Genomic DNA, 25,152 nt, shown 5'->3' with positions numbered 1-25,152 from the left:
GGCTGGTGTTTCAGCCTCAACTTGCCCCTAACTTGAAAAGTGTGATTTGGGAACAATTCATAAACTCCCAGGCTGTTAATCTTTCTCTGCATGAAAATAATTTGATTGGAAAAGGTCCCTACAGACCTCTTCCAAGTCCAGCGTTTGGTAATTCCACAAATGCAAGGCAGCTTTTCAGTCGAATGAGGACCTTTCATCAGAATATTCTTTTAGGGGCATCACCCCTGGGCCTGAAAAACTTAGTGTTCAGGTGGTGGGTTTATTTCTAAGTTACCCTGTGCAGGGAAATAAAGGGTCACTATCTCAACACTGTCAGAAAGAGTGTTCTTATATGATAGCTAGTCTAGTAGACCCCTAATAACTGACAAATGATGGGGTTAGCAGTACATACACATAAAATGACCCCATGGCATATAAAACCCAATAAATAAATCACCTGAAAGACAGGGATTGGCTATAGAGGGCCAAGTCCCCAGGTTTACATTCCTATCTCACATTAACACTTTCCCCCTCTTAGATTGTAATTAGTGTGTTAATGCAAGCCCCCTTGACACAACACACTGATAAATGACACCAGAATAAGGAACAGGTACTGAAACATCTTTATGTCTGTAATGCACAGCAGGCTTAGTCCTCATGCCTGATCTTCACATTCCAGGTCAGGAGCTGATTAGGTTGCTATCAAGGCCTTTATGTTACATTATATTTTTCTAGCTCACACATTCACCCACATGTGCACCTGCACACACACGTATTCACCCAATATGAAAACCATTGATACTCTTGAAATATTCATTCCATTAGTTTTACCCTCAAAATTAATAAGCTTCTGCCATATGTATGAATGGTCAAGGATAAAAGTAGGTTCAAAGGTGATCTAATAAGAGTGGCAAGGTATTTTAGAAATCATCAGAATTGTGCCTATTAGCGCCGATAGAAAGATGAATACCAAACTTGCTAAGATAAAGATGGCAGGCTACTTCATGATCATTAATTGCGATTCTTTGATTTTGCAGGTAAGCGAACTAAAACCAGGAAGGTTTGGTGGTTTAAATTATAATTTGAGGAGAAAGCCTATATGTTGGAAACTAAAACTCCTGATAAATGAGTTTCTTACAGTGAATCAAAAATGAGGTAGGTGAGCCACCAAAGAGGGTCCCTCACTCTTGGATTCTTGATTGAATATGTAACCATTCCCTACCAGCTGACTCTGGAACTTATCTGAATATCCAAAGGCTGCTTCAGAAAGCACACATAATTTCCTGTAATACAATAGGACTTATGAATATAGGGATGTGTTCTGATCAGTTGTTCTCAATACCAGGGAACAGGTTTTATGTTTGTGCAGGTTATCTGACCTAAGTTCAACACAGTCAGCCCTCCCCTGCATATCCGTGGGTCTCATTCATATCTGCAGAGTCCAGGAACATAGAATTGAAAATATTTGGAAAAAATACCAGGAATTTCAAAAAAGCAAAACTTGAATTTCCTGTACACAGGCAACTATTTACATAGCATTTACATTGTATGTACAACTATTTGCATAGCATTCACATTGTATTAGGTATTATAAGTAATCTAGAGATGATTTAAAGTATACAGGAGGATGTGTATGGGTTAAGGTTATATGCTAATACTACACCACTTTATTTAAGAGACTTGAGCATCTGCGGATTTTGGTACCCATGGGGGTCTTGGAACCAATCCCCGTGGATACTGAGGGGTAACTGTAGAAGCAAGGGGTTAACTGCTTAGCAAGAGGAAGAACTTAAAGTGAATTGCTTAACTCTCTGAGGCTCAATTTCTTTTCCTGTAAATTCATGATAAGAATGGTGCCTACCCTGAAAGATAGTTGGTAAAGATTAAATGAGGTAAGCTAAAGCATTTAGTTCAGTACCTGACTGCAATATTATAATTTATAAGAAATACATATTTGGTCATTCAGATGACCAAAATACACTTTTCATACGTATTCAGTCTTCATCCACAGTTCCTGGCTCACAGCTTTCAAAACTACCAGAATTTCCAGTGATGAGAGGATAAAGGTATCTTTTGTTATGTTAATGAAATGACTTTCTGTAAGCACCTTAGGATTGGGGAGGGTGGGGGTGGGTGGCTAATTGCCAGTGGAGCCAAGCTGGTGGTTAAAGGTTGGGACTTTCAGTCTTGCCCCCAACCTCCTGGGAGGGTAGAGGGGCTAGAAGTTGAATCAGTCACAAATGGCGAATGAGTTAATCAATCATGCTTATGTAATGAAGCCTCCAAAAGACCCCTAAAGGACAGGGTCTGGATGGGGAAAGCTTCTGGGTTGGGGAACACGTGGAGACTTGGGGAGAGTGGCTCACCTGGAAAAGGCATGGAAGTTCCCTGCACTTTCCTTGCATCTTGCCCTATGTATCTCCTCCACATGGCCCGAGTGACTCAAACATTCTCTGCCTCAGTGTCAGCATCTTCCAAATGTGAAAACAGCTGTACCTATCTCAGGAGAATTAAATATGGGACCTTTAGGAGAGTGTCAGGTATATTCCAAGAACTAAAAAAAGTGAATTATTATTAGTAATATTATTATTATTATGAGTAAAGAAGATACTATTGTCATTCTTGTAAAAGCACAGAGGTCTCCTTTCTTGGGTTTATTTTTTCTAAGAAGATTGAATTGACAGAAGTGAAAACCCAAAGATGTCCATCCAAGTATGCTGAGATAGTGGTCCATGTCAAGAGATATATAATAATTGGTTCAAGGAAAGAGATATACAATAATACCTTGACTATCTAAGTCACAGGACCCTCCTCCCACCCAAATTATTCAGGAGGCCAAATTTTCCCAGTAGCTGAGATTCAACCCTTTAATCATCTTTTCAAACTTTGAAAAAATCAGAATCCTGCTAAAATTGACCCGAAGAATCCAAGAGGGTCTTGCTTTGTTTTACCTGTGAGCTAATTTTTCACAAGGGCTTTTCAGCCTCTATTAAAAACAGAGGTTCTGGCTTCCCTGGTGGTACAGTGGTTAAGAATCCATCTGCCAATGCAGGGGACACAGGTTCAAACCCTGGTCCGGGAAGATCTCACATGCTGCGGAGCAACTAAGCCTGTGCACCACAACTACTGAGCCTGAGCTCTGAAGCCCTCGATCCACAACTACTGAAGCCCTTAGAGCCTGTGCTCCACAACAAAGAGAAGCCACTGCAATGAGAAACCCACGCACTGCAACGAAGAGTAGCCCCCACTCGCCACAACTAGAGAAAGCTCGCACGCAGCAATGAAGACCGAATGCAGCCAAAAATAAATAAAATTAAAAAAAATAAATTTATATTAAAAAAAGAGGTTCAAAACAGTTGGCTTTATTCTGTTAGTTATCACTTATAAAGAAGCCCAAAAGACTTTGCTGCCTATCCCTTCTTGCTCATGATAAGTCTAGGACTTGAAACCAGGAATTAAATGGACAGTGGAAGCACATTTAAAATTTTTGACCTGGGGAAGCTAATCCCTCTTTGGTAGTCATCGCCCATACTGCAAAAACAAGTGTCTGCCCAGGTCCGTGTTCCTGAAGCTGTCAGACACACCTGTGCACTTTTACAAGTCTTGCACGCTCTTCATAAAAAAAGAGTTCCCTGTATGGCAATTTCAACTTTTAAAATGTGCTCATTTTGCTTGGATGTCGTGGGCTGATTATTTCTTCCTCCTTGTTTGAGCTGTGCAGACAGCCAGACCCTGCCTATCTCCTCCCCCTTCTCTTCTTTGACAACATCAAATGACAAAGGTGCAAAGCAAATAAATGTTAAGTAAAACACTGACACCGGTTCAGTTTAATGCTTTGCTCTGTCAACCTGCTCTACTGCTTAGCAACCATGGTGGCTCACCCCAGTTCATTTTCATTTTAATGTGCCACACAGAAAAGCTGCCTAAATATATACCCTCGGTTCTGAAGCATATAATCTGTAAACTACAGGAACAGGCGGATCATTTCCATTAGTTTCTTATGTAGCAAAAACCACAATTTGCACCCAAAACATGTAATTATATTCAAATTTTGAAAGACTGCCTGGGAAATAGTTGAAATTCATAGTTTGGGGGGAAGTCACTCAGGAGTATACACCATTATGTTTTAACGTGGGGGGTGGCTGACAGGAATATTTCAAAACAGTAAAAAAGGGAGGGTGTGGACAGTATCTCAGAAAAGGTGGCTTTCGGGGTTCTGGAGGTTTTATGTTCATACAGCCCCTCAACAGCTGGTGAGCAAAGGGTGGGAACTGGGGCAGGGAACGTGTCTTTGAACAATAACTGGGCTGTGGCTTCAGATGGGAAACAGAGACAGGTGAACACACAAGTCATCTGCCCCCTGCTTTCTGGCCAGTGAGGCCCAACCAGGACAGGAAATGTCTCCCTGCATGGGAACCAACCCGAATATGAGCACTTTCTCACACTAGGGTCTCCCATTGAGGAGACCTTCAGAACACCCAAGAATCCTAGCTCTTGGCACAAAGCCAGACACCTACTAGAAGAATACATATGAAACATTAATTTCACAGAAGGCCAGGAAAATCCAAGGCTGGCAGAATCCATTCCTACAGGACTTAATCTGGTTAAGGGGAGATCAACCTGAAGCAAAAGGTCTTGGAGGAAGGAGAAGGCGGCATTCGTGCTGTAGAGTAAAAGGGTGATGGACGTAGCGTCGTACTGCCTGGGTTCCCAGCTGATTCTGATACTGATGGGAGGCCCTTGTCTAAGTCCCCACTTTGGCCATCTGGAACATCAGAGGATCAGATAATCCCTAAACTCACTGTGTTTGTTGTCTGTTTCTTGAGACGACGGTCTGTCAGGGAGAACAAAAAGACCAAGAGCCTTGTGGTCAGAACCAGGTTTGAAGCCTGGCTCTACCCCGACCTTGATCAAGGCACTTAAGCTCTCTGAGTCTCACTGTTTTTATTTATGAAACGGCCGTAACCTTATTAAGGTCAAGGATTGTGAGATTAAATGAAATTATATACGTAAAGCATTGGAAGAGTGCCTGGTACACAGGAGGTGTGCGTTATATGTTGTCATATGATCCCAGCAAGTCTTTCGCAAAAACTCTAACTGTAAGTAGAAATAAACCACCTGCTCTGTATAAACTCAGTTGCTATTCTGCCCCCTGCCCTGATATGGCCAAACACAGCAGAGCATTTTAAACACAATGCAGAGCTCCTTTCTAGTATTAAAAAGTCGTGTTTAAATGAAAGCTGCATTCTTTCTGTCTCTGCGTGACTGTGGTGAAGTTGGATTGTGGGCTTTACAACATCACAGTGTGTCCCTCTTGTACATTATGCTGCTTCTGGTGGAGAGAGGAGAAGAGAAAACCTGGCTGTGGCTGTGGCTTTGGCATAAGTTATTATCATAGTCAAGAAAACAGACCTACAAAATACTGGCAGACCTGTTGAACTCAGACAGGTTGAAGATACACAGTGGTGTCTTTAAAGACGTACAGATTGGAGAATCATGCCGTCCTAGTTTTGAGAAAGGAAAAGAGTGAGCCACTGTAGTTCATAAAGGAAGTCCCTGGTAGAGCAGGGACGCCAGGCCTGGAATGGCAGCCGGTCTCAAGAGAGAGCCATTGAGTGTGGGTATTAGAGTTTGTCTGCAGAGCACGGGACTGTAGTCAGACAGAATTAGCCTGTGTGCACATCAAGGTAGAGACTCAGTCGCAAGAGATAAACCAAGAGGAAAGCAAACACAAATATTAACTACAGTTACTGGTGTTGTTTTCTCCATAGATGTAAATAGGATTTTTCCTGAGGAGGCCCCATCTTATCAATTTTGTAAATTGCTGCCACTGTCATGGAAGGTTTTATTTTCCCACAGTGAAAGTCTGAACTGAGTTCAACAGAGATGCACTGAACAGTACATTTTTACTTTGCAATGACTGGGTCCTGGGGGAGGAGGAGGAGTGTTATGGGCTGAACTGTGTGCCCACAAAATTCATGTGTGGAAGCCTAGACCCCCAGAACTTCAGAATACAACTATATTTGGAGATAGGGCCTTTAAAGAGGTGATTAGGTTAAAATGGGACCTTTGAGTGGACCTTAATCCAATCTGACCAGTGTCCTTATTAGAAGAGGAAATTCCGACATACAAGGAAACACTGGGGATGCATGAACACAGAGGAAAGACCCCTTGAAGACACAGCAAGAAGGTGTCCACCTGCAAGCCAAGGAGAGAGGACTCAGAAGAAACCAAATCTGCCACCACTGTGATCTTGGACTTCTAGCCTCCAGATCTGTGAGAAAATAAAGTTCTGTTGTTGAAGCTACCCAGTCTGTTTTTTGGTGTTGATTTTTTTTTTTTTTTTTTTTTTTTTTGCTGTTCACGGGCCTCTCACTGTTGTGGCCTCTCCCCTTGCGGAGCACAGGCTCCGGACGCGCAGGCCCAGTGGCCATGGCTCACAGGCCCAGCCGCTCCGCGGCATATGGGATCCTCCCAGACCGGGGCACGAACCCATAACCCCTGCATCGGCAGGCGGACTCTCAACCACTGTGCCACCAGGGAGGCCCGATTTTTTTTTTAATGGCAGCCCTAACAAACTAATACAGGAAGGGAAGTATGATTAAGTTCAAGTTTAATCTTGAGAGATCTGCCTCCCTCCCAGATCACATAGAGTCCTAGCGAAGTAAGCTTTCTGAGATCTGATAAATTCCTTCATTAAAATGTAAAATAAAATATGTTATGTCTTCCAGATTCAAAATCAGACAAGAAAACAATAAAGGTCTTACTACTAAATTCCAGCCATCAGCCAGTTTGGTGAAGGGTTTTGTTCTGTTATGTTTTTCCTGAAAGGAATTGTTCCAATTCTCTCATCTCTTCTCCCTCTGATATGGCAGGCCTCACCTCCAACCACCAACCCCCGCACAATGATCCATGTTGAAAGTCCTGAAGAAATTTACACTGGGATAGTATAATCTTCCTACGGTGGCCTTTCAAGAACAAGTTAATCTCCAGACCCACCACTTGCCAGCAAATTTTAGAGAAGCCAAACAATGCATCTAGAGGAGACAGAGAAAAAGAAACCAATTTAATTAATTCATCACCAAGGCCAAAGACATATAAATCTTATCATTTTATCTGTCAACCAACACTCTGAATTATTCAGCAATCTGAATCCCAAGAAGGAAGGGAGAGAGAAAGTGGTTAGAAAGCAGCTGGCTGAGCAAAAGAAAGTGCTCAGTAGATCAGAGCAAAACAAGCCCCGTGGCTGGAAAAACTTCAGAGGTGGGTCTCTGTGACAATGAATGAGAAGCATAATTTCTTAAAGAAAGACTCCAGGCTCATGGGCCACAAGGGGGACTACCACCGCTGTCTTTGCTAAGGTGACTCAAAGAGGATTTATGTTGTCCCACCTACACACACACACACACACACACACACACACACACACACACACACACAGTTTTCTGAGCAAGAGACTTTCCTCTAAATACATTGTGGTATATTCCCTTGTAAAACTGAGTTTTAGATTTTCAACTAGGTACCCCCAAATGCCTAAAGAGACAGAAAGGTCTGCTATTTTATGGAAAATAAAATATAAGGAGCATACTAAACCTAGGCTCTGTAGAGAAAACTTTTTCTAAACTATAAGTATTAAAATATTTTTAAGTAGATGTGCATTGGATTTCTTAAAGGTGGGAGAGAGGAAAGCAAATATACGAAACTCTCCTATGAAACTGAAGGTTGGTAAACAAATGTATTTTAGTATTTATATGTCCCATACCACTAAATTATCCAGGAGTTTCAATAAGCATGATATATAAGTATGAAAATAAAGTTGAGGATGAAAAATACCTGTAGGGTTATTCTGAATAACAGAACAATGTGAATCTGCATTTCACAAGGGATATTTAGATTTTATATTAATTAATTTGGTTGGGTATCTGGATCCTTGTCCCATCCCTCAAATTTTTAAAATTTTTAGAAGCACTTATCTTTCACAGATGATCCAAATACTTCTGAAATTATCCCGTGCTGAACAATACAATGTCTTATTTAGTTTTCTATCCTTAGCAGGTTACACACAGCCTGGCACATAGTAAATACCCAATAAATGTTAGTTCAATAGAAGAGAGCATGAAAGAAAGCAGGGAGCCTGAAGGAAGGGACTGAGCAATGGGGAAAAGCTTACTAGACTCCAGTTGAGAAGAGAGTTAATTGTATCTGAAGACACAACCTTAACCTGAGACTATATTGGATACCCCGGGCAGGTGTGGCCTTAGTCTCCCCAACTTATAAAGGAGCTCAGCCTGCTTTAGGCTGCCCTGGGATCAAGATTTTAGGCAAATCTATACATAATCAATTTTTTAAAGATCAGAACCAAGCATGGGTAGGAGAACAGCTGTTTGGAGAATTTCTCTTTCTTCTATCTGTTTTAGTGTGTGTCTCACTATAGGGCTGGATGTTTTAGAAGGAGGGGTGGCAAAAACTCATTAACGGGCAGCTCTGAGGACCTCTGGTTTCTCAGGAAATATGCAAAGTGAACAAGGGTAGAAAAAACAAGCAAAGGAAAAAAATCTCTCTTGAGTCCAGAGAAGGTTCTTGAACTCAACGCTCTAGTTTTCATTTTATACCAGAATGAAAGGCATTTACTTCCTCACAGACAGTATAGACTGCTCCTTTTAACGCTGGAATAGGGTTGGCAGAAAACTATTAGTAACAACCATTAGTCTCATGGTGCTATGCCTCCTACCACCTCCATCTAAAAGATTTTTTAAAACAATTGCTGTTAGCTAAGCCTTTGTCTTGGACTAGGGGAAAGCAAGTGTACTCTAAGTAAGAATCAGAGGAGCATTAATGGAGCACCAACGGGTCTCCTGGTCCTTTCAGGGAGAAAAGGGCACAGCTTAGATAAGGGATTGAAGCCAGAGTTTGGGGTATCTTGTTGCTTGCTGCTTCTCTTGATTTCAAGCTCAAAAACATTAATTAAATATGCAAGGAGCCTGCTTAATATAGATGCATTCAGTCTCTAAGCCCAGCTCAGTGGGATGGGACTTCAGGATTGAAAGAAGATACTGCAAAGTTGATTTCATGAGCTTTCTTGTCTCAGTCATGCCAGATCCTGAAGTTCACTGCATTCTCAGCTCTGGGCATCTAAGGGCCTCTTCTAGGGTCTCTAGTCATTTATTTACTTTGTTCTCCTTTTCCATCGTACTGAATCTTATCAGATGTAGGTTAATGTGAAAGAAGATGGAACCAGTCAAGAAGATTTAGAGGGTACTGAGCAACTGGTCAATGAAGAAATGAATAGAGAAGAGTTGTTTTTAACCTGTGCTGGCTCAACCCCTTTTGCCCCTTTAGCTGAGAGAGAGAGAGAGAGAGAGAGAGAGAGAGAGAGAGAGAGAGAGCGAGCAAGTGCCAGAGAGAAAGAAAGAGATTTACAGACCTAGGAATCCCCGGTAAGTATTGCAAATTCCATCACTTAACTAGTAGCTGCTCTTAACTGTTTACATCCCGAACAGAAAACACGGAGACCTTGCCAGCCTATAACCTCTAACTAATACATAATCTTCGTCTCCCTGCTGATCATTTACACTAATTAGCAAAATTTAGCTAATTATCGCTGAGCGTTTCTGTGTTTAATTACGGCTATTAGGAATAGTCTGTCTGGCTTCCTCCATCTCCCATCCACTCTTTTTCTTTCCCAATCTTTACAATCCCACCCCCACTCCCAGTCCCTCTCCTCCTTAGGAGCTAACATTTTCTATTTCCATGAAATTGCTTTTGCATTTTTCGTGGTTGTGGTTCTTTCCTCTCCTAGGATGGTTTTTTTTTTTTTTCTTTTTTTGAAAGCTTACACCCGACCTAGCAGGAGTCACAGAGAAAACAGCAACCAGATCAAGATCAAGCATTCCCTCCTTCCCACCACCCGCCTCCACCAACCTTACAAGCTCTGAGCTGCTTGACAACTCCATCAAATAAAATGTAAAGAGACAGTCAGAAAGAGCCGGAGTACGTGCTGGCATTTTCTCAATGTGCTTCCACTTAACGCTACAGAGAGCACAGAGCAGAAACCCAGGGCTAGGAGGCAGTGGGAAGGGCTGACATTCCGAACGCGGTCTGTATGTTAGAGGCCTTCACAATACAAGCTAGGGCAGGGGACCTCTAGTGTGGTTTGCTCTCGCTGCCCCCCAGAGGGCTGCTCCTGCAGTTGGGTTCTGTGATCCCCGTTCTCCTCACCATCAGGGTGCGGTGCATAGTAAACAAATAATGAAGCTCCCTTCTTTAGAACAGTTTACTACAGCAAGAGCCTACCTCGGGGCAGACATCACCCTCTCAGAGGCAGCCTGTTCAAAGCTGAATATCATTTTAAGAGCCATAGATCTCTTCCTTCAATCACTATGCTAGGAGGGTCATTTAGAGCAAAACATATTGTACTTATATTGTGTGAACAAACCCACCCATGCTACCTTTAATTGAAATAACATTTCCATAGATGGTGGAACTGAAGGGGCAATAATATACACTTGGTTAAATTATAAATGGACTTTGCCTTATCTTATACATTGCTTCCTCTTGGGTAGTTAGCAGTATTAGGTGTACAGTTTTCATGATAGCTGCTCCCTCCTTCTGACATGTGGACAAACATAAAGTGGCCCAAATGAACAATAATGACCACCGGTTATTAAAGATTACACTCAGCTACTTTCCCCCACCCCCCGACCTTTACCACATAGGCCACTTTATAGCAGTTCAACCAACTTCAGGCTGAAGACCTAAGGATTCCTGCTGTCTGCTATTTTCCCACAACTAGCTCTCAAACAAGATCAGAGAGAAGAAGGGTGAAAGCAGGGTGAATGAATGAATTCTCAAAAGTGCAGCACTGGGGACTTATCTGACCAAGTTGTCTGCCATCATGGGGGGTGAAGCAGGCAGAAGGTTGCAAAGGGGAGGATGTGGTGCTTGTGAAGCTATGAATAAGGGAGCCAAGGAGAGGAGGACCCATTAGAGAATATGGGGAGACTGGGGCAGAAAACTCTAGCCTTTTAGGGAGAAACTGGACATTTTCTTCCCTCATGCACATGCGATGCTTTTCATTATTTTAAATTCAATTTTTAAAATTCTCTTCCCACCCTTAACATTACCTGAAAGGCAAGTGGGTTAAGGAATTGCTATGCCCCATTAAAAGGATAAAGAGCAGAGAGACCCACCGTGCCCTCCTCGAAGGGAAACAGGGGAGCGATAGATAGAAATAGGCACTGAGTGATGCTTGCTGCCATGGAAATGGTGCTCGTGCTGAGAGTGAGACCCCGGCGAGGAAGAAGAGGAGGAGGAGGAGAAGGGTACATTAGAGGAACTCCACACGGAGCTGATGATACATCCCCAGAAGAGGGACCAGATCCCAAGCGTCCAGGCCGGCCGGCGAGGAGGGCTCCGTCTCGCGTGGATTCTCAGGTGCATGGTCAACACACTGGACCACCACAGATGGGCAGTTTGAATTCCAGCCAGTGAGCAATAATGAAGTTCATGATGCCCAGGGGCCCATCATAGCAGGAGGAAGACTTGGCCCAAATTTTGGAAAGAGGGAAGGAATAAGCGTTTTCAAGACAGATGATGAAAAAAAAAAACACAAAAAAAAACAACAACAGCAACTACTACTTAAAAAATAAAAGGATATAAGGTAAAAGCTCCCCTTTCCTGGAGCTGAAATTTAGGATGTCAAAGTCCACCCAGGTGTAGCAGCCCTCCTAGGGAGCCCCGAGACGCCACACATGTCAGGGGAGGCCAGGCGCAGCTCCTGATCTCTGGGCACCTCAGGCCGGATGACTTAACGGCACACTCCGGGAAGCCACACAGAGGAAAGGTGGAAACGAAGGAAAAGGAGGAGGCAGCAGGAGACCCAAGGAGGTTCAGGTTAGTTTATCCCAACATCCAAGCAGTTTGAACATTTTTTTTTTTCGTTTTCCACTCCCATGCGATGCAATGCAGAACTGCCAGGCAAAGGGGGGGGCTGCAGGTGGGAGACTTCTTCGCGGGTTCCTCGCAGTCTCGGTGTAAGGGCACGGAGGCTGTTAACCCTGCGCTTTCTGGAAGAGCTCCACGGAGCAGCCGCCTGCGTCCTGGGTTTCCCAACTGGATGAAAAGCAGCAGCAGCAGCCGGAGGAAGAGAACAAGAAGGACCGGAGAGAGAGAAGAAGAGGAGAAGGAACCCGGCGCGGAGCAGCCACCCAAACCAACAGTGGCACGGGGCGCGGAGAGGCGGGTGGGCGAGCAGGGAAGGCGCGAGAGGAGGTGCCCGGTAGGCGGCAGGGGTGGCCAAGAGGGGGGCGGGCGCCTGCAAAGTGCGCGGCCCTGGGAGGTACAGGTGAAGTGAAGCGAGGAGTTGGGGAACCGAATTCACAAATGGGCAAGTCGTATGCAAATAGCGCACTCCCGAGAGCAAATCAGTGCCGCCCGAGCGCTCTGCCGAGGGACTGGCTGGCTCCGAGGAAGGAGGGGCCCGAGCGACCCGGAATCCCTGCCCTCCCCATTCAAGTACACGCTCGCTCGCTCGCCCGCTCGTCTACACCCGCGCGAGCCTCCCGCACAGCCCCCCACCCTCCTCACGCTCCGCTCCTTATGAAAACGCGCGCGCGTGTGTGAGGCGGGCAGACGGACCCTGCGCCTTTGATCACCTTGTCCCTTCTCCTCTCCCAGGCGCAGTAAGCCAAACTCCAGCGACAGGGGAAGAAAAACTGCAGGCGGCGGCTAAGGCTAAAGTAGTCCCAAATAGAAATGAAAATAACCCCCTTGAGTAGCAGAAGCGCCGGGACGTCTGCACACGGTGGTGCCGCAGGTGCTCCCCCTGAGCTGGTGGTCAGCACCGCGCGGCCACTCTCCCGGGTGTGCCTCTCTGGGGGGGTTCGGATGCCCAGGGCCCACCCGAGGGGCGAATGGCGGGAACGCGTCTTGGTTCTCAAAGGGGAAGGCAGAGAGGTGGACCGGGAACTCCGGAGGGTGAGAGGTTTGATGGCTGGAGGCCCTTCCATCCCTGGTAAACAGGATGCTCTTGGAATTCAGGACCCAGGGGTTAGCGCCCGTTCTGGCTGACCTGGTCAAAGAACTTCAGGAGAGGTGAGGGCTGCATCTGCTGGCCTGTCCTGGACTGGCCTTAGAGGTGCTGCCCCAGGTGGGTGAAGCTTTTGGGCCTCCAGGACTCTGGGCACCAAAGAGAGTGAGGCTTTTACATCCAGGCTGAACCTGCAGGGGAGAGCGGGAGTGGCAGGAAGAAGCTTGGCGCACCTGTTGTGGCCATCTGTTACTCCAGGAGAAAGCTGACCCAGGGCTCTGCCAGGGAATGGTAACATTCTGGATGAGGCAGCCTCCATTCTACGCCCCCTCTCTCCGCCGCCCAACTTCTCCTAACTATGCTGTTCAGCAGGAGACAGAAACCCAACAGCCTCCTAGACTCTGGGGGCTTGCTGGCTCTGACTCCTTCCTTCCCACTCACCTTGGTTACAAAAGCACACACTATATATATATTTTTTTGGGGGGGCAGGTGGAGATGGAGGAGGGAGGTGAGGGAATAATACTTGCTGGTTAAATCGTATCATGACATTTGCTGGTTAAATCGTGTGTGTGTGTGTATATATATATATATATGTATATATATACATATATATATATATATATATATATATATATATATATAACAATTAGGGGGCATTCCTTTTTTAAAAAGGAGTTTATAGCAACTATTATACTTCTGCTCTCAATAAACATTTCACCCCCCCTGACTGAGAATAAGGGATTAAGACAGTCCTATTCATTCTTGGGGCACCTCGAGGAGACACTGAAGAAGTTAGCATTACCTGTCTCTAACGTAAAGATACCAAACCTATGAATGATTTGTCTTCAAGATCAAATATATAAGTTCATTTCAGAATTTATGATGGTGACTCAGTACTTTGGTTATGAAATTGGTGTTCTCCTAAGGATCCCTGCTGCCCATGTTAAATGGTGCACGGTCATCCCACCTGTTCTGGCTCTCAGCTGTTAAGGGTGATTCAAGATCCACAGCCTCCAATGGGATAGCCCTCACTCATGATCTTTCATGCCTTTGGGTGGTGGCCCACAAACACAATGTTTTAAACTAGCAACATGTACCCAGGAACAGCACAATAAGAGAGAGGGGTGATTTATGGAGACTCAGTTTAAACCTGTTTCCTCCTCTGTAAAATGGGAATAATTCCTCCCTTTATGAGGTTCTTGGGAGCATTAAATGAGATAATGTATACACAGCATCTGGCCATAGCACCAGACAAAGAGTGGCAGTACTTGTTGTCTAATACAAAAATAAGCTAAAGCTCCAAGAAGGTTAAGTACATATTTAGGGTCTCAGGCTACTGTTAGGACAAAAGTGAGAAAAATATATATATTAAGCATCCTCCCTTAAGGCAGATGATAATTCCCATTCAAGGGACTTCCCTGGTGGTAAGAATCCACCTGCCAAGGCAGGGGACACGGGTTCGATCCCTGGTCCAGGAAGATCCCACATACCGTGGAGCAACTAAGCCTGTGCGCCACAACTACTGAGCCTGTGCTCTAGAGCCTGCGAGCCACCACTACTGAGCCCATGTGCCACAACTACTGAAGCCGGCATGCCTGGAGCCCAGGCTCCGCAACAAGAGAAGCCACCGCAAGGAGAAGCCCGTGTACTGCAACAAAGAGTAGCCCCCGCTGGCCGCAACTAGAGAAACCCTGTGCGCAGCAACAAAGACCCAATGCAGCCAAAAATAAATAAAATTAAATCTTTAAAAAAAAAAATTCCCATTCAATCCAACCACTCCTTGATTTTGTCCTCCAGATGGAGCCCCACTGCACTTTGGACTTAGTCTAACTCTGTAACGTGGCCTTGAAGAGACCTAGATGACCTGGCTTATACCTAATTCTCCAACTCCATCTTCTGCCAGATGACCCCTTACTCACTACCTTCCAGTCTCCCAGACCCACTTTTTGCTCTTTGAATGTGCCAAGTTGTTTCCCAACTCAAGGCCTTTATACTTGCTGTCCCCTCTTCTCTGGAACACTTTTCCCTAAGATTTTCATGTGATTGGTTCATTGGAGACGTCACCTCCTCAGAGGCCCTCTCTGGCCCTCATCTAAAGTTAGCCACCACCACCCTGAAAGGCACTTTATCCCATTACTTTGTTCTATTTCCTTCGAAGCACTCTCCGCTTTCTGAAATTATTTTATTTATAATTGTTCATAGTCTATCTCCTTAAAAAGACTGTAAGTTCCCTGAAAGCTGAAACTTTGTCTTGGTCTCCCCTATATCTTCTGTGTGTGGAAGAGTGGGTAGCACATAGTAGAAGCTCGGTAAATATTTGCTGAATTAATGAATCCAGTGAATCAATTGCCAACCTCATACTCAGATTTTTATATAGCATTCATTCCACTGACATATTTAGCTGGCTTTAGTGACACTGATCCCCAGAGACACACATTTCCAGAGGTGATGAGTTGACCACCTCTCCACTTAACGTTTTTCTTCTTTTCTAAATTGGCACTGAGTGTTAGAGACTGTTTTTTTTTTTTTTTTTCCTTCATCCCAAGGAAGGATGGGAAGCTTAGATGTACCTTCCAATCAATTCTCTGCTAGGGAACAAAGTGAAAAATAAAGCCTTAATGCAGTACAAAATCTGGAAATGCTGCTGGTGCATCACAGCTGGAACTATTCATTTTACCTGTCATGCTTATAATTATTTATTTATTTTTTGCAAAATGTCAAAAGAAGTATCTATGAATTCCAGTAAGGCTGATTCCATTTGGGGACTGAGTTAAATACTGAGAAGACTTATCAGAGGACAAATGCAAGACTGGTTTATTTTACTTCTTAAACTTTAAAGAAATAATCCACAATTATCCTGATAAAATGAATGTCCTCCAATTTAACATATTATTGAATTTTTTTTCATTTGTTTTCTATCCCTCCTCTCTCTTCCTCCAGTCAACACATTCTTACTTAGACTTCTTTTCTAATTCCCATCATTCTCAGGTCTATTAGAGTTTATATTAGGCTGGTATATTAAGTATTTTTTCTTAGGTTTTTAGCTCCAGAGATAACTCCTAGACACAGCCTGCATCTATAGTTCCAGCTGAAGGATTTGTCATCACCTGGACTACCACCAAAAGCTCCCCTCTTTCCTCCTGAGTTGTCTTTTCTAGTGGGCCCTTTGAATGAGAACACTTAGGAATGAGCTCCAGGATGAAGATGAGAGTCTACTTTTAAGATAGAAAGGAAGAGAAATAGATTTAGAAACGTTATGCTCACCACAGATTTAAAGTTGAAAAGTATAAATAATTTCACAGGAACAACCACGCTTAGTTCCACTTGGATAAACCCTCATGGCATCCTAACCAGACTTTTTGGAACCTTAAGTTTCTGAATGGAATGCAGTTTCAAAAAACAAAAGAAGCCTGTGGCTGGATGTGCCTAGTTAATAGCTTGGTTTCTCTATTGTTTCAATCTGCAGAATTTGGCATTATAGATATCTTCCCTCTGTTTTAATATCCCCGCTTCTCCTCTCCCCAAAAAAGACTGTCTCAAGATAAGGTACGAGAATCCTGACCCATTTGACACTCTCTGTCTTCCTTTGGTGGGTACCTCAGCTATAAGGTAGTCTGGGGAATCTTCTGGCTCCTAAAATAAGCCTCATGATAGTACTTAATCGTGTCAGGTGCCAGGAATCTAATGTGGCGCTGCCCTGTCAGTCTCTCACAATACATTTTGTCTCTGCATGTGCCTTCTCTCACTTGCACAGACTCTGACTTTCCACTTTGCTGCTGGCAGGAGACACCCATCCGGTTGTTTGTTGCAAGTACAGCTAGTCTGACTGCACAGACACAGAAAACACTGGAGCAGTCTGTTTCTGTGTGAGCCCTGTACTCCAGTGAGGGCCCTTTTCTCCCCAAATATAAAGAGTAGAAATCCTTACTTTTTCTCTTGAAACAGAGTTCCAAAAAGTTAAGTTTAGGGAGGAGGGAAAATAAAAACAAAAACGACTAAACTCTCATAATGTGAAATGAAATAAAAGTCCTGAAAAAATACAGGTGACTGTTAACATGGCTATAAATATATCCAAGTGTTCCATAAAACAGTCGAACTATGCTTTATTATATGTCAGTAGGTTTATTTATAGCCACATAATTCATCCTTCTGCTCATTTACTTAAGAAAGCCATCCTGCAAAAAGGCAGATTTTGACGATACTTTACATTTGGGAGTATAAAATAGAAGCTTTATCCTTTTAAGTATCACTCCTACATGTATTTGACTAAAAAAATGAAGACAATGGCATTCTTGTATAATTTTATAGTTTAGAGAATATATATGTGGCTTCTGTTCCTTTAACTTATCCTTCATATAAACATCCATAGTTGTTTTCTAATCCTCCTTGTGGCTGAAATGGGGATATCAGAAGTTTGGATGTTGAGAAAAATCACTCTAGGAAATTTTCCCAGTCTCTTGATCAAGGGCACTGGGATATCTGCTTTGTTAGAATCTCACACATTTCTTTAAGGAAAAGAAAAAAATATGAAATATTCCTGTGTAAACTTTAGCCAGCTTTGTTCACAATCCAAGTGAAATTATTTTACCATGGAAACAAATGTTGCTTTTAGTCAAGGACAGAATTCAATTATTTCCTCATAGAGAGATTTGGACATTTAAACCCCTGTTAGTCTTCTCTAAGCTTACACTGGCTATCAGAGATCATGTAAATCTTTATCCAGTTTTAATGACTCAAACAATGTGAATGATTGTTCTATAATAACAGAAGTAATAATATCATTTGTATGTCTATAAAAAATTATCAAATCAAAAATTTAGAAGAGACTTTGAGAGTGCATACAGATTTTGGGCTCTGGTGCTTGACTGCCTAGGCTCAAATCCTGATTTTGCTTGTTAGCGGCTGTGAAAAATGTTGGCAAGATCCTTAGCCCCTCTGTATCACAGCCTCTCCATCTGAAAAATGGGAATAATCATACTATCTATCCAAAAGATTTGTTGTGAGGATTTAGAAAGGTATCATCTGTAAACTGTGTATAAACAGTGCCTGGCACACAGTAAATGGTCAATAAATGTGAGTAATGAAAATAACTGTCTTTTTCTCCAGAGGACTCCTTGAAATTTATCTCTGCTGATGGTTTTCCCTTCTTGTTGACAAATCTGAAGAGGACTGAATAAACAAAAAGCTCCCCTTGCAATTCCCAAACATAGAATGGAAAGTCACTCCCATGTATTACCCGACTCATTGGATTCTCTTTGCCCATATTTTGCAGAATGGGGAGCAGCTTAATCACATCTTTCTCACAAATATCCTTCAAGCCAACTCCAAAACAATAAAGCTCACCATGGCCCCAGAACCAGATAATATGGACTACCAGAACCCAGCCCTGTTTCATAGCTAATCATTTTCCAGCAGAGGGTGGAACTCACACAATCTCCGTCTGCTTTGGGATCTGGAAGGGCTCTCTGGCTACTTCTTTCCCATCTCTTTATTTTCTCACCCTCTTTTCTTAAATAAACAAGAAATTCCAATTATTTAGCCTTCCCCCTAAAAAGCATGGCTTCTAAATCTTTTAATAATTTCCACTGGATTTATCTGGTATTTCATTAGAATTCAATAATTTTTTTAAGTTACTGAGAATGTACCTCTGAACTAGGTTCTACTTAGTATAGAAAGAAACAATTATTTTGCTGCATCAATTGATCTATTTCATGAACATTACATTTATGCTAACCATGGGCAAGGCACCAGGTGAAGTGCTGGACTTCCAGGGGACTCCGGCATGAAAAAGAAAATATTTAAGGGCTTAAGAAGTTTATAATCTAGCAGGAAAAAGCCATCAAAACAAATAAAACAAACCATAAATTCCATCCATATATTCAGCTTCCCAAATACAATGTGCTATTAGAATAAAGGTATAAACAAAGTATACAGAAGAATAGAGAATGGAATTAATCCACTGTAGCGAGAAAAAGGAGTATCAGGTGGGATTTATATACAAGGTGACAAGTGACCCTAATGTCAAAGGACTAGAGTTCAAAACCTCATCTACTACTTGGCCCTGAGACCTCGAGCAAGTTACTTTAAACTCACTGAGCCTATTTCCTCAATAGTATAAACATGAATAATTCAAAACTCACAGGATTGTTTTGAGGGTTAAATGAGAAGATATATTTGAAAAGAATATTGTAAACGTTCAGTTTAACTATTACCATGAACCTGGACTTGAATGATTTCAAATAGGCAGAGAAGCAGAAATGTAAAAGTAAGGAGATTATCAATGTGGGATGGAATCAGCCCCAGAGGGCTTCCCAGTGGAGGAAAGCTTTAAGCTTAGCTTTCACTTGTTTAGATTTCGCTAAATTCTGAAAATCTCAATGGGGACAACTTTTTATTTCAAAAAAAAAAAGCACAGGTGTTTCATGGGATAAGGAAAGGCAACAAAAGGAAAGGAAAGGAAAGGAAGAGAAAGGAAGCACAGGAAGAAAATGAAGGGGGGGAAGGGGAGGGAGAGGAGGGGGGAAGGGGAGGGAGAGGAGAGGAGAAGAAACTCACATGTTGGAAACTATGTTTTTTATCTCAAATGACAGGGTTCCCCTATTCAGAGATGTCAAATAAATACCATATAAATAAAAAGTTAAATTGTAGCATAGCCAGGAGTTTTCCTTTGTTCAATTTCTTCCACACAATTACTTGTCAGATACTAAAATACCCATTGGATCCAATTCATAAACTTTTAATTCTAGGAACATCATAGTTCAAGCATCCATCTCATTCAAGTGTCTATCTTACAACTCCATGAAGAGTATATATTCTAAGACAGAGGCACAGATTTAAAATAAATGGCCATTTTCATTTTCTCTTTGATATGATGTAGTCTTAAACCCACTTAACAGAGAAATCTTGGTGGGGGGTGGGGAATGAGATGAATGTTCCCCAAACAGAAGGTACGAAGTGTTATCTAAGCAGTTCCAAAAATGTCTGCAAGGTGAGTAACAAGGGCATTTCTCAGTGGTACTAAGGATTTAGCCCTTTCCAAAACTGATGGTGAGGACAGGGGAATATTGAGATGTAAGTTTATATCACAGTAAGAGAAACAGGATGTTCTTAAAATAGATGAAACAGCATTATGATAACAATATTTTGCCATTTCCAATCTGAAAAAGCAGAATTTGTTGTTCTTTCCTATCCTCTGTTAACATTTGTCACATTCTATTACTATCAGTTGGGTTTACATCTGGGTCCCCTACATGACTTATAGACGAATCATGTAGGGAGCTGGGACCTCATCCTAGAGTCAAACGGCTTAAGTTCTAGGGCCAGATAGCATATGTTCAAATCCCTGCTCCATTATTTAATAGCTGTGTGACCTTGGGCAAGTTGCCTATCCTCTGAAAGCCTGTTTTCTCATCAGTAAAATGGAGATCACAATATTCCCTATCTCAAACTTAGCACAATACCAGGACAGACATTCAACGGATGTTTGTGAAATAGTACTGACATACATTTAATTACTATAGGAGAGAACATTTTGTAGATAGATAGATAGATATAGATATATACATACTTACATACATACATAGGATATATATATCTCCAAAATATGCAAGCATCTCATTATAAGGAAGAACTTTTCAACATTTGGAGCCATTACAAAATTGGAAGGGATGCCTTGCAAGGCAGTGGGCTCTCCATCACAGGAAATGTTCAAGCAGTAGATGCCTTTTAGGGACACTGAAGTTGCTGTCTTGCAGTAAATGAGAGGATGGAGTATATAACCTCTAAGTTTCTTTTCAAATTTATATATAATACCAATTAAAATTTCTTTTCAAATTTATATTTGCCCTTAACAACTGCATTTACTTAAATGTAATCTCTTGGCTTTATTTTGAGGCTTAAAACAAATTCCTTCGTGCTACAAAAATCATAGCACACTGGTGTTTATTAAAACCTCACACAATGAAGTGAGAAATTTTAGACTTCTGTAAAATGAATCTAGTATTGTTGCACTAAAACTTCATTTTTCATTATTGCATGCAGTACAAGTTGTCTTTAGACAAATTAACAATTTTATGTTTCTATTTTAAACAACAAAGATTACTGTGTTTTTTTTTTCTCCCCCAACTAGCAACACCTACACAGCTGCTGTTCCTGTGATCTAAGAGGACAATTTTTCATTGGTGAAGAGCTCATTGCTATGGGAAAAGTAAGCTGACTTGCTTGCCCTATTGTCCTTTATCTCCCAGCAGGGAATCCTGGTGGACTGAATGTAAATAAAACTGAATTCCCTTAAATAAAGACATGTGTCTTAAAAATCCTGAACAAAAAGCAAAACTACTCTTCTCTCTCTAACCAAGACAAGGCCATTCCTCCTCAATAACTGGTTTGGACAAGAAAAAGAAAGGTATTCAGAAGACACTTAACAAAGTTAGAGAAACTGAGATACTTAGACAGAGAATGACTTGTTTAATAACACACACCATTTCAGTGTCAGAAGAAGCTGAAATATTCCTCTAGAATATTACTCTATAGAGTGTAGCATGCATGGCTCCTACAGCAACATCAATATAAAATAAGAAAAATAATTATCCAGTAAGAAGATTATCCACCATAAGCGACAGTTAATAGACACAAGAGTGGGAGAATAAGAAACCCAGGAATGTGAGATAACAGAACAATCTGAAAGAAATTGTCCCCCCAAGTGGTTAAAATGACTAAATAAAGAAATTATAGAAACCATAGAGGAGAAAAAAAAAAGAATGTGATAATAGGCATACTTAAGAAAGATCTAAAATCATTTGGAAATGCAACACAGTCAATGAAATTTTTTTTAAAAAGTCAGTGGATTGGGCTTCCCTGGTGGCGCAGTGGTTGAGAGTCCACCTTCCGATTCAGGGGACACGGGTTCATGCCCCGGTCCAGGAAGATCCCACATGCTGCAGAGCAGCTGGGCCTGTGAGCCATGGCCGCTGAGTCTGCACGTCTGGACCCTGTGCTCCACAACAGGAGAGGCCACAACAGTGAAAGGCCCACGTATCGCAAAAAAAAAAAAAAAAAAGTCAGTGGATAGATTATGTAAATGTAGTCAAAGAGAGAATTAATGAAATAGAAGAAAGAACTAAAGAAACTTCCTAAAATGGAACACAGAGGGAAAAAGATTTAGATAATACAAAAGAGGGTAAGAATTATGAAAAATCAAATGAAAAATTCAACATACATCTATTAAGATTTCTAGAAGAAGAAAGTAGAGAAAATGGGGCAAAGGGTAATATTCAAAATGATAACAATTTGGAAATTTTTTATATTTAAGTAATGTGAATTCTTATATTAAAGGATTCTAAGCAGGAAAAAAAAAAAAAACAGAGAAAGAGAGAGAGAAATAGCCACACCTTGGTTCATCATCATGAAACCAAAAACACCAAAACTAAGATAAAAATCTTAAAATCAACATATGACTTTTAAGTAAAGCTCACAAGACAATGAATATAATAGCTTTGTGTTGAAAGAAAAATGCCTTTCAATCTAGATTTATTTAACTAGGCAGATCGTTTAAGAGTGGAGGCAAACCTAAGACATTTTCAGATGAAGGAAGTTTGATTAAGCTTACCACTCACAGATGATCACCAGCATAACCACTAAAGGACATACTTCAGTATAAAGAAAATAATCCCAGAGAAAGGGAGTGACATTCAAAAGTAAATGATGGGTAAAAGGAACTGGTATGATAGGTCTAAATTTAAGTAAGCATTGTGTAACTACCACTACCATCACTGTCAACAACTTGTTTGTGGTGGCTTCAAAACAAGAATAATAATCAATATTTTCTTAATGCTTATAATCTAGGTATTATTATTGTCCCTATTTTATAACTGGGGAAAGGAGGTACACATTGTCACTTGCCATAGCTAGTAGATGGTAGAGCCAGGATTTGAACCCAAGTCACCTATGTACTGAATCTATGGTCTAAATTAATTTACTCTTCTGTTGTTAAATGCTACACAAGTAATGTATGCAACTTCCAACTCACATCTTAAGAGAATGACACTTGCTTTCTAAGTGCTTTCTACTTCCTCTTTGTCCCTTTTCTGGAATGCAGATGTGGAGATAAGCCAACTTCACCATGTGAATGAGGACATTATATCTATTTTCTTTTGGTTGACATTTGACAGATATATTAATTAGGACATTGATTTGTCAGTTTTTAACTGAGACCACATAACTATGTTTAAGCAACACAGAAGGTTCCTTTATCTCACACAGAAAAGCCTAAACTGGTAAGTGGCCCAAGGCAGCATGACCAAGAAATAAGAAAAAAGTAACCTGTGGCTATGTATGACCTAGAGAAGTATAATTACCATACCCTCAAATCAATATTCTAACAACTGTACTTGGCAAATGTTAACCAAAAGGAAACAGATTCAGAAATATTACTGTCAGACAAAATAGACATTATCACCAAAAATGTTATCATTGTGACCTGAGGGTTATCATTATAACCCAGGGGATATAACAGTCCTGAATCTGTATGTACCTAATAACATAGCCTAAAAATATATAAAACACATATTGATAGACTGAAAAAACTGACAAACCCATGATCAAAAACCCCACTAAAATGTATGTTCCATGGAGGTGGATATTTTTGTTTGATTACTGCTAATTTCCAGGACTTACAACAATGCTTAACCCATGTTAAGAGCTTAATAACTATTTATTGAATATAAATACTATATCCTTCTTGTTAAAACTTATAAAATAAGCTGGGAGAAAAAGGCTATAACTCTTTTAAAAAGCATAATTAGAAGACCAGAAATAAAAGACATACCTACAACCCTGGATAAACAATTAGAGGGTCCCATCCTTTCAAAAACATGAGACATAATGTAAAAAGTAGTCATGTATTAGAATCATAAATAAATAATGAAGAATCATAATTATATTCCATATCTTCTGACCACAATGCAGTAACAGCCAAAATCAATTACAAAAAAAATATGCAATATTTGTGACTGAACAAATTATATAATCTCTCATTTTATCAATAAAATGAGAAAATTAGATAAATAAAAATGATAAATGAAAGGAGATAAATTCATGTGTGCTTAAAAATATTCTGTCCTTAATTATCACTTTCTGTATATAATGGAATATTAGAGGGATGCTTTCAGAAAGAGACCTGAAATCAAATTCTTCTAATTTTCTCCTTTTCAAAAATAATAATGCTCATCACAAGTTATATAACATACATATCAAAATGCTTGCTCTGTAATGAAATAAAGCAAATTACATACAAATGGTTGTCTCAGAGTGCTGGCTATTAGATGATAGTTTACACATCCTTTGTGTTCTTTTGTGCAGCACTTAAAGCCAAAAAATATGTTTCATATAAACAACTTTCAATTATATATATAAGAATTAAATGATGCCCAAAGTATTTGCATTAGATATTGATTCATATTACATAGTGTCTGGGCAATTTATACTTTACAGACTAAAAATAGTTTGTGTTCACTATCTGAAAACGGAAAGGCCACCTAGGGTTGCATTTAATTAGTTGCTAATCCACAATATATTCTGTATTCAGATAACCTGTAGCTATTCATAAAATTATTGGAGTTTTAGGAAATACAAATAAATAAATTACTGCCTGTGCTCCTGTCACAAATGACAGCCAAGCTCTTTATCTTGGAAGTTACTCCCTTCACTTTGTAGGTCAGAAGGAGTCCCCAGAACATTTACACCAATCTTGTTACTATTTTATGAATAGAGAAGATGTTCATTTCCCGAGATTGCCAGTCTTTACTCCAAAATCCAAGAACCTGACAAAATCAATTATAATTTTAAAAACTACTGCTCAATCTGGAAACTAAATGCTATGAAAATGCATCTGACGCCCTCTGATTTTTGATCCTCTCTAAGTGAAAATATTCGAAAAGAGAACTTTTGATGTGAGCAATATCATCATTAACAATAAGGTACATGGAGTTTATTTTTAAGCCATAAAAGAAAGAGAAAGAAGACAAAAAGCATATATATATATGAAACTTGGAGCTAGAGAAAATTGGAAGGCTTTTGAAAAGTTATACCAGAAGAAAGACCACATTTTTGTCCCCTTAAACCAAGTTTTAATGAAGAAGGGACTCTAT

The 25,152-nt window shown here is 41.0% G+C and overlaps 1 protein-coding gene across 18 annotated transcripts in view; it reads right to left on the bottom strand.

The window, feature by feature from the left end:
• NRXN3 (neurexin 3) overlaps positions 1-25,152 on the bottom strand; it is a gene marked incomplete at both ends in the record, with an annotated part of 1,611,783 nt that overhangs the window by 567,121 nt on the left and 1,019,510 nt on the right. For 4 of the 18 annotated variants that reach the window (XM_081230001.1, XM_081230002.1, XM_081230003.1 and 1 more), the window contains one exon: positions 11,169-11,837. The exons of the other annotated variants lie outside the window; for them this stretch is intronic. In XM_081230001.1, coding sequence (XP_081086127.1) covers positions 11,169-11,418 — 250 coding nt within the window. Of the gene's footprint in view, positions 1-11,168; positions 11,838-25,152 lie in introns of those variants that run through there. 18 annotated transcript variants of the gene reach the window in all.

The sequence above is a fragment of the Mesoplodon bidens genome, assembly GCF_964165515.1.
Source record: "Mesoplodon bidens genome assembly, chromosome: 3".
Lineage (NCBI taxonomy): Eukaryota > Metazoa > Chordata > Mammalia > Artiodactyla > Ziphiidae > Mesoplodon > Mesoplodon bidens.
The sequence above is the reverse complement of the archived record's forward strand: the minus strand, read 5'-3'. Positions and strand labels throughout refer to the sequence as shown.